A 10,840-nucleotide genomic window follows, 5' to 3' on the forward strand; every position below is an offset into this window, starting at 1 on the left:
AACGGAAGAAACAAGAGCACCATAACTGTTGCAATGCATGCAAGATGAATAATTTAGTAATTATGTGATTTATTTGACTTTAATGTAAATGCATGGTGCTTTTGGATTGATTGTTGTTTTCTGTGCATCACACATTCATATGCATGTTGAGTAATTTATTCATTTCTTTTGCTTGCATGCAAAAGATGATCATGCATGGTTGTCACATACACGTGTTCATTGTAGGATTTTTACACTTGTGCATGTAGTTATTTCTATATGTATATGTATATTTACTATAGTTTTTGGTTTTCCAGGGCTCCATGAGTGGGCCCTTTAAGCGTGCCGAAACCCGAAACCGCGCCTGCGCAGCGCCCCGCGCGCCCCGCGGCCGCCACCGAGTCTAGACGAGCACATGACGAGGAGCAGCCAATGACTCGGCCGCGTTCCTTCGAGGGCCCCCGCGAGTCCGTGCGCGCGTGTGTGTGTGTGTGTGTGTGTGTGTGTGCGTGCGTGCGTGCGTGTGAGAGAGGGAGAAGGAGCGCAAGGAACAATCGTAGGATCCAGTTCATCTCGGTCGGAGAGCAAGGATTTAAAGGGCAAGTCTTCCTGGCGCAGAGACTTCATGGATGTTTCCGTTGCATGAATAATTTGCATAGAGATAAAGAGATATATATATATATTGTCTGGCTGGATCAGGATGGTGGTGTTCCCCCTGGAAGGATTACTTTGGTGTTGGTTACAGAGTTGCAGCGTGCACGCGCCTGTACCGATCTGAAACAGTGTATATACTGTTTATACAGTGTAACCGAGGTTCGGCTGATCAAGAGTGTGTTCATCCTGTGATGTGAATCTTAACGGGCTGTGCAGGAATGCACCGGACTCAAGCAAGCCTTTAAATCAACTTTTTCATGTTTTGCAGACTTGGATCTACATGCATTATTTATTTTTTTATTTACTTTATTTTTTTTTTAATTCTAATTGGCATTGATGCGCCGTGACAGCGCCGCCGCTTTTTTGCTGCAAAACTGCCCTAGTCTAATGTTGTGTTCCGGCCAGGAGGAATGCGCCCGCGGCTGTGCGTCTAGGCTTGTGCACGGCGCTCACCGAGCCTTGATGTCGGACAACGAGCAGGAGCATCGTCGGGATCGGGAGCAGACGTAGGACGCAGTCCCGCACACAAATATATATATATATATATTTATATATACAGACAGACGCAGTGGGAAAGGAAAAAAGCGCGCATGAGAAACGGTTAAGGTGTCGTATGTTCAGGACGAGACGCGGCGCTCTGGTTCGGCGACTCTGGAGAAGCCGTTTGATCGCGGACGGAGAGGAGGCCGATGGAGGCAGCAAGAGCTGCGAGGATCCGGAGAACATTTCCCGAACGGAGCCTACGCCTGTGGGAAACTCCGGGGGATCAAGCGACACCCTGGCTTTGGTGGAAAGTGTAGGATCTGAGCTTGTTGTAGAACAAGCAGGCATCCAAGTGGACATGTGCGTCCAGGAGCAGCGTGGACTCCCTCCATCGGAGGAGGAGAGCGAAGGCAGGACAGTGACCTGCTGTTGGTTCAAAGACCTCCATCGAAGCAAAAGTGACCTTTCTGATTCCTGGCAGGTTCGAGACCATGGTGTTAGTGCTGCTGCAGATTCGAGAACTCGTAGGACATTACTGGAGCAAGAACTTCACAGGTGTGCCTATGCGCTCCTGAAAAGTTTTAAGGAGAAACATCTGGGCGTCTTATTGGAGTCTGTGGAGTCTAAAGGTGCTGTCATGGCTGGATGTGTTGCAGCTCCTCAGGCCGAGCTGCATGTCGGAGGTCGTGCGGTGTCTCCTCAATACCTGCTGTGTAGGTTTTTCCGTTGGCCTGACCTGCAGCTCTCATCCCCGCTCAAAGCTCTGTGCTGCTGTCAGAGTTTCAGGGCGCCAGGTGGCGAGGCTCCATGCTGCAACCCCTATCATTACAGCCGCCTTTGTGGACCAGGTGAGGATGCTCGAAGCTAAGGATTCTTCAGGGTCATGATGGCGTCTATAAAATGGCTGAGGGTAGTAATGAGGAATGTCAAGGCTTCTGCAAAGATCTTACAGATTTGATACATTTTCAAGTTACAGTGCGATATCACGCATAAATAAAGCCACATGCATGTCTTCTGTAACTCAATTTCCATTTAAAGTTAGTGTCGAGTTCACAGACAGACTGATTTTGGTTCGAGCACATGCAAGCCTACATAAAATGTCCATCATTTGTTATTAGATCTTGCACAATCTTGCACAATCCTGCGCTTGCACTGTGGGAATTAAATCGAGAGAAACAGAGAGGAGCTGGCTGTGACACTCTCTTGTTCAGGAAGTGGAACTCCCAATTCATTACCCTACTGGGACGCTTCGTTTTTTTGCTGCTCATTCAAGAGTGTTATTCACAAAAACACACACAGTCAGTGTGCACAGAGCATCTCTTAGCACTGCTGCCCAGGCAGGGTGTAGTAGTTCTCATGAGATCAGTTATTTAGAGGTTTTCCATATTTCAGGCTTTTGATTTTGTGCACTCACCAAAATTTTCCTCCGAATTGAGTCATGCTTCTGCCAAACAATCGAGCGAAGATTAGGGCTGTCCTCGAAAACAATGAAATAATACGCAAATCGTTTCAGTATATACTGACCTTTTTGTTTAATATTTGCATGTGTGTGTGTGTGATGTGGAGTTATTCTGAAGGGCAGTTTTGTGTTATAAATGTTTCTTTCACTCTTTTACACACTTTTAAACACTTTCATGAGATGACAACGTATGTCATATGCATGTATGTATATATAAAGCATGATAAAATCTGAAATAATGGCTAAATACAGTGCAGTATGCGCAATGTGCAAAGTACAGAGAGTTGTGTATTATGTACAGAAGAAAACATAATACATGTGAATTCTGAACTGGTGCAAATGCAAGTAAAAGAGAAATGATCAGTGTTAGGGGTCATTTTCTGTAAAGTTACTGCAAGAAAAATAGACAATAGCCTAGAAAATGCACTGTAATGCAGGTGTGTCTTCGCTGTGCATTCCCTAAACTAGAACACAGTTTGTGAGATGGACTTTTGATGCCTTCATTGTAGAGACCTTTTGCATTAAATAACGTGAAAATTCTTGTGTTCTTGAGAAATGGTCCACAAAAGTGCACAAACTGTTAAATAATAAAGAACAAAAAAATGAGTTTAATCCGACAGTGTGTGCTTTGCAGACTGACATCCCCAGATCTGTGTTTGCCTTTGTGCTATGGTCCTCTCACTCTTTGTGCTATGCTCCATACTTGCTGCAGTCTTATTAAATCATGAATATATGAATGTATATATAAAGCTGAATATAAAGCAAGTTCTAATGTAAACTCTTTACCTTTTAGATTCGCCACCCCCTCCCTACTCACAGCTCTCTCCCAAACTAGGACAGGAGTCTCTGGGTAAGACTTTTGCATCATTACTTGCAGTATGGCTGAATAATTCAGTGAATTTTGTATTGGTAAAGCTTTATATTTTGTATATATTTATATATTGTATAATTTGAACTGAAGAACTAAGCAGACACACCAAAGTGCTTTTATTCACTATTGTGTTTTATATAGCAATAGTGTTATATATATTTTTTAAATGGCTTCTATAACCTTTTTTTATGATCTTTTTTTTATAGTTCCTATACACCCGGTGTTGCCTTATACTGAGATTGAGGCGACTGGGTCACCAAGCAGCACAACCAGGGGTCACTCAGGTGAGTACACTGAAATATCATTATTTTCACTGAAATATCATTCATCCTGGGCTCGATGTCTGCTGGTTATGTATTTTACTTGACATTCTCTTTGTATATGATGTGTTGGGTTACTGTTAATAATCTCTAGCCACCATATCTAGATCATTTGTGTAATCATCCTGGACAGTATTCTCCACTTTTTTTTTTACCTGTATTTCAAAAAAAGGCGGCGAGAATCTGATCCTGAATGAAATCTCACTCATAATTGAAGTCTAAACACTTTTCCATCAATTTACAGCTGTTTGACTATAAAGGTTTTGGGGTGAAACAGACATGAGCAAATGTCTAATTAAAATGGTTCCTATGTCATTTTTTCCCCAAATTAACAACGAAAACACGAGCAAAACAGTAAATAGTAATTCTGGTTATTCGCTCTGCAATAAAGTTTTTACAATCTCGTAGTTTAACACGTGTCCACCGATTCTCTCGCCGGAAAATGTATTAACGTTTTAAAGGAAGAAAAAAAGAATCCTTAATTTATTTACGATTCATGAACGCGATCTCCAAAAATATGACTTGCACATAAAAGTTTATTATCAGAGTTTTAATCATTGCGCTTGTACAAGTCGTTAAAACTATCCTTAGACTAAGTACGTTTTGAGAAAGGTTTTTTTTAAAGAGTTTCTGTCGCAACTAAACACACACTTCAGATACAGTGGATAGAGATGACATTGGAGTGCTTTTTGAACTTGCACTGATTTGAATTCATTTGAATGCTTCCTAGGTGTTTGTTAGTAGTAGCAATGGGCAGATAAAAAAAATCTATTCTATGAGCTTTGTGGTGCCTTTGCTGGGAATTTCACCCCCCTAGAGGAAACTGAGTGAATTAAAATAAACATGAGTGATGAGTAGAAACAAGTTGTGGACTCAAGCAGCGATTACCATATACTATCCTTCTGTGATTTACTTCTGCCATTGTACTGTGTGGTTTTGTTGCCCCTGTGTCCATTTGCTTTGCGGTTCAAAAGCTTATACCAAGGTAACCTTTTTTCTCGTTGTCTAATCTAGTTGAGCTCTTTAAGACTTCCTTTATAGCAGTGAAGAGATTCCTCAACATCGTTTGCACACTTCCCGGTGTCCAGACTTGAGGCGCAACTCCTTGTAAATTAGATTATGACCAACAATGGGCAGTTTTGTGAGCGCGGGCCTCGCTGCTTCCAGCAGCAGTGGGAAGTCTCGGAGCACCGCATAATTACCGCGCCTTTGTGGTCTGAAGACAAGGAACGAGATCCTCTTTTGGCGTGTCACACATGGCTCTTGCTCCATTATTTGCATGTTGTTGTTTCCTGCTGAGTTTTGCAACACAGGCTTCGGCGCAGCCAGCCAGTCGCATTTTAAAATAAGGTTTAAATTACAGGCCTCGCTGTGGCTTTTCCTCTTCCTGACTGAGCGCAGGCCAACACGCAATTTAACTAATGAAATCCTGCCAGTCTGAGCAGAGATTCTTTACAGATGTCGACAAGGGACGACTCTATCAGTTGTTGGAAAAGTGGAGGAGACGGTGAAGGGTGTGTTTCTATTCAGTTGCGAGGTGATTTTCTGTGTGTGTGTGTGTCTGCATATGTATGTGTGTGATGGAGCATTTTTTCCTGAGTTGAGTGTTGTGACACTGTGAAGCGTCTGCCTTCTATCATCCTGACATAGCTTGTTTTCTACATTTTGAGGGATGGATCGATATGCAGTCTGTTTGCTCACTTCTATCACATATCACCTTGAAAAAGAAAGCCATACCCGTGCATAATAATACTACGCACTTATCCTTGAGGCGTCTTCTGAATCAGATACGAGGCTGCCATCATTTCTTACTTTGAATAAAAAGAAATTTGGTGCTAAATTTAGGTGAGGAAAGGGCAAGCAGCTGAGAAATAATTGCTCCTGCATGCAAAATCCGTTCAGACTGAAATGCAGGGTTGAGTGAGCAACAGAGGAAATTTGGTACTTTTAAGCTTTCCAAGCATTCTTAAAGGAATGAGATACAAAAGGGCTGCACTGTCTTACTTCTGCAGCAGTATGAACTTTGTTTTTGGTTTAGAATTGCAAAAATAGCTCTCATTGCATTGTTAAGCCAACAGTTGTGTTGCAAGCATTTTTGGTTTTGGCTTTCGCTTGTGTGTCCCCCACTCTGAAATCTCACTTTCTCTCGCTCGCTCTCTCACTCTCTCTGTCTGTCTTGCTGTCTCTCTGTAACCCAACATGTTGGAAGAGTCTAATCTGTGCAGAGAGATCTCATTTTTGGCTCAGCAGGATACACAGCACTGCTTCGCTCCCCTCCTCCTCTCATTTGGCAGTGTTGGTTTAGGCTTAGCTGTGCTCAGACCTCTTCTGATGGGTGTGCATGCCTCACCACCCATGAACATCTTGAACATTCTATGAACCATTTAAACGAAAAAGGGAAAAAAGAAATAGCATCGGTGTATTAGCAGCGTTATATATTCTATGTTTTTGATTGTTTTTTTTTATCATATCTATGATAATGGTAATACGTTTTCATGTCATAAACTTTGTAGATTTGCCAGCTTTTTCAGGGTCAGTAGAGTAGAACGATTAATCAGGCAAAATTATCCTGTTTAATTATGTAAACTGGTTTAAACGTAACATGGGTCTTTTAAAATCGATGCTTTCTTCCTGGTCAAACCTGAGCAGGAAATTCACAGCTTGATTTACCACACTGCTCTGCTTTTTGTCTGCCTCTCACGCACACACTCACTCACATGCATATATTAATTACTGTCCATATTTACACCAAGAGCCAGCACTATTTCCTTCTCATATTACACTTGGAGTCATAAAGAATCATCAATAGTGGAGTCAATGCGCCTTCCTGCACTTTCCTTAAACCAGTCTCGTTTCATTAGCAGCGCTTCCTCGGCTGCTTCAGGGAGTGGAGTGTGAGCAGAATGGCGCCACAGGCCTGGGCCTTTAGATCCTCCCCCTCAATGGAGCCTGCGAAGCAAAATAATGCCATCAGTCTGTGTGCCAGTTAATCAGAGCTGATAGGCTGGCGGCTGGGGGGTCAGGAGGTCACGAGTTGTCAGGGAGCTGAATGGAGATCCTCAGAGGGGGAGAAGGGCCCCTGAGTGGCCCGCTGGAATGCAGAGAGGGGTGTGTGTGTGTGTGTGTGTGTGTGTGTGTGTGTGTGTGTGTGTGTGTGTGTGTGTGTGTGTGTGTGTGTTGGAGGTAGAGATGACAGATTTGGGCCTTTTAGTGGGAACCATTGCCTCTTTAGTTCCAAAACCCTCTCAAAGGGAATTGTAAAACTGTAAGGAAATGAGGTAGCACTTCCACTCCGTATAACAGCAGAATGAAAAAACAGAGAAAGGATCGACATAAAAGTGATGGGAACGTTTGATGTAATGCTTCAGAGCAATGTTGTCATGTTTCAGAAACCTGCAATCTATTGCCTGTGGCTTTCATTTAGCAAACGTCTATGGCATGTAAAATGTAATTGTTGTAACTACATATGTAACTCATTTCCATACTAACTATATTATGTGTTGTTTTCATAGCCATTACTGTTTGCTGTTTTGCTTTTTTTTTTTTTTTTTTTTTTTTTGCAGTTTTCCTGTTTAGGAAAAATGCAGCATCATGATTCCGTCTTTCCAAATAAAATAAAAAATCACTTCCAGCCAAGACATTATTTATGGTGTGATGCAAGAATGATTCTATCGCTTGTATTTGGCTTAGCTTGATGTTGTTATATCCGATCTGTATTATCGGGATTCATTCTATTCATAGGATTTATCAATCATTTTGGACTTTCCACAATTTTGCTCATTTCAGCCTTTAAAAATAATGGTAACAAGTGCTTTGAGAAAATTTGTGGACACTGAATGAATATTGTCAGTAGTCAATGTTCACTGGAGAATAAAACATCTAAAGCAGTAAAATCATATTTTTAGTAATGGCTTAAGGGTAAATTACACTTATAATCACAAGCTTGCTAGTTAACTACCTGGACTTGTTCCTAATGCCTTTTGAATGTGTATTTTTTTGGATCCTCCAGGCTAAGATTTGTGAGTCGGTTTATGATTGAACTCGGTACTCCCCCCGGAAACATTTCACAATATGTCTGTTTGTTACAACTATTAGAAGTATGTGGAAGGACTTTATATGCATTCTGCTCTGTAATAAGTACAGTTTGGCTATTCTGCTGTATCTTTAGCACTGTTAAAGTTTTTGTAATATAAAATGCAATAAGCTGATGCCACTCTTTTCCTTATGCACATTTCTATATTTACAGACACCAGCTCGTCTCCCTCCTCGCTCGGACGTAAACACTGGTGTAACGTGGCGTATTGGGAGCACCGGATGCGTGTGGGTCGCCTGTATCCGGTGTACGACTCCTCCCTCAGCATCTTTTATGACCTACCTCAGGGCACAGGCCTATGCCTGGGCCTGCTGCCCAACATGGGCCGCGCCAGCTTATCGGTTCAGCGTGCACGCACCAAGATCGGCCATGGTATCCTGCTAAGCCGAGAGGCTGATGGTGTGTGGGCGTACAACCGCAGCCAGCACCCCATCTTCATCAACTCGCCCACTCTGGAGCACCCTCGCTGCCGCAGCCCCACCGTCACACGGGTGATGCCAGACTACTCGGTTAAGATTTTTGACTACGAGAAGTCATGCCAAATCGGCCACCTGGCACACACGGAAGGGCCGTACGATCCAAACAGCGTGAGGATCAGCTTTGCTAAGGGCTGGGGACCATGCTACTCAAGACAGTTTGTCACATCATGTCCATGCTGGCTGGAGATTTTGCTTAATAACCACAGATAGCATACACACGTGCACACACACACACACACACACACACACACACACAAACACAGTGGCAACTTACTTAGTCTTACTTATTTCTCTCTCTCTCTCTCTCTCTCTCTCTCTCTCTCTCTCTCTCTCTCTCTCTCTCTCTCTCTCTCTCTCTCTCTTTCTCTCTCTCTGTCACACACACACAAACACACACACACAAACACACACACAGGCACATAAATACATTCACACTCCCGATCCCAAAACGTAATCTATTTAGATTTAATATAAAGTTTTATATATACATATTATATAAAGGACATCATACTTGTAAATAATGAGTCCTTTTTACAGTGTAATTATTTATGTACGGTGCAATGTGTATATGGACGTGAAGAAAACAAGATGATCAGGTGATGCACTTTGGATTCTATATGCTTCCATGGAATCTTTGCCATTTTTACTAACGGATGTGTACAGAAACCCTGGTTTTGGTGTATAGTTTTCATATACGATCAATACCCAAAAAAACCCCAAAAAGTACAATGGACACATTGATAATAAAGTATTCCTCAGATAATCTCAGTGTCGGCTGTCCTTATTCAAAATTTTAATTAGTCTTTGGTGCATTCTTATGCACTGAGTTGAACTCAAATCTACTTTTTTTTGTGCAGGTCTAGAACATGGGCTTGCACCCGGGGTCGGGGGAAGGCAACGTTTTTTTTCTTTTAAAACTTCTGTTTGTTCTGGAAGGCGACTGTTCGGCTTATTCAGCAGCCAGGCCAGGCCAGCCCCACCTCATCCCTTTTAAAATAAGGCTTTCAGAAAGCCGCGCGCATATTATATGCATGCGCCATAATGCCCTGGCCTCCCAGCCTCCAGACGCATTCTTCAGGTCCATGTTGTATTATGACTGTAGAGACAGGCAAGGAAAATTAGCACGGTCACACGGTTTGCGTCTGTGCCTTTACACCAGGGAAAAGACCTCATGGATGGAAGGGATGGTCATGTTTTTCTGCTGTTTCCTCTAATACTTTCTTTGCTGTTCTCAAACAGAGGGAAAGTTTGTCCGTTTTAATTTCAACTCAGTTCTTTCCCACGAATTTAGGAGCTCAGTGGTTCACAGTAACCCTCCAAAAAATAATATTGCATGCAAGGTTAGGCTTTTTCACTCGGTATCCTCACAATGAACCATATTAGGTCAACGCCTTTACAATTCATATCCACTGCAGAAAACAGGCGTCCCTGAATAACAGGCTCTGTATTGCAGTTATTGGATCTGAAAAGTCGATTCCCATTACACACATACATAAGTTCACACAGATGCCCCTTGATTGGCTAGTATCACTGTGCTGTTTCTTGTACCGAGAAAGCACCAGAGGCTAAACTTGCTTGCTTGGCATTGATGGGATTCAATCTTACAATCCCCTAATCATAGTCTGAATGCGTTTTTTTGTTGTGTTTCTCTGGGTGAAAAAACAGGAAAATATTTGGACCCCCTTGGTCCAGCCATATATGGTTCTTCTCCAGACTGTTACCACAGAGTTGCAGACACAATTGTATAGGATGTCTGTGGATGTGTTGGTATTACATTTTCTCTTCATTTCAACAAGAAAACCGAAACCTGCTCCAGCATCACAATGCCCCTGTGTACATAGCTAGCTCCTTGAAGATATAGATTATATGGGTTAGAGTTAAAAGATCATGGCCCGCTATAGAGCTCTGACCTCTAACCTATTGAACACCTTTGGGATGAATTAGAATGCTGACAACACCCCAGTCCTCCTCGCCTCACCTACATTAGTGCCTGAATTTATTAACACTCTTGTCTAGTGGAACATCTTCCCAGAAAAGTGGAATTTGTTATAACAGAAAATTGAGTCTTGGTAAAGATTTGGATTGAGAACTGGAAAGTTCAATAAAGTCAATCTTTTAGTCCAGTGTGTAAAAATCTTCACCAGGAGTACTGTTAAAAATGTATAATACAGGTTACTAAGTACTGAAGCGACCATTATATTTCTAAATTAGTAGAAAACTATATGGAATAAAGACAACCTTTAGCTATCTGTCTTTTGACAAGCAATAGGTGCTTCTTTCAAACTCATAAATTTGGATTGACTAGTTAAGTGAATTCCATCAGTTATACATTAGTAAAATAGTCATTGTATGAAACTAGTTATATTGGGGCATTAATATTGCACTGACTTCTGAAATTAATTGAGGAGACGTATTAGCAATGAATGATTTGTTAATACTTAATCAAATTGTATCCATCAGTTTATCCCAGGCATCTATATATAAACACAACAAAGACTATAA

The 10,840-nt window shown here is 42.0% G+C and overlaps 1 protein-coding gene across 1 annotated transcript; it reads left to right on the top strand.

Annotated features, from left to right (window-relative positions):
- Positions 1-397: 397 nt before the first annotated feature.
- On the top strand, positions 398-9,101 carry smad6a (SMAD family member 6a). The gene is made up of 4 exons (XM_083550024.1): positions 398-1,964; positions 3,369-3,425; positions 3,653-3,730; positions 8,013-9,101. The coding sequence occupies exons 1-4, from the start codon at positions 1,247-1,249 to the stop codon at positions 8,546-8,548; spliced, it is 1,389 nt and encodes a 462-aa protein (XP_083406150.1). The 5' UTR covers positions 398-1,246; the 3' UTR covers positions 8,549-9,101.
- Positions 9,102-10,840: the final 1,739 nt, after the last annotated feature.

This window comes from Silurus aristotelis (assembly GCF_946808225.1).
Source record: "Silurus aristotelis genome assembly, chromosome: 9".
Lineage (NCBI taxonomy): Eukaryota > Metazoa > Chordata > Actinopteri > Siluriformes > Siluridae > Silurus > Silurus aristotelis.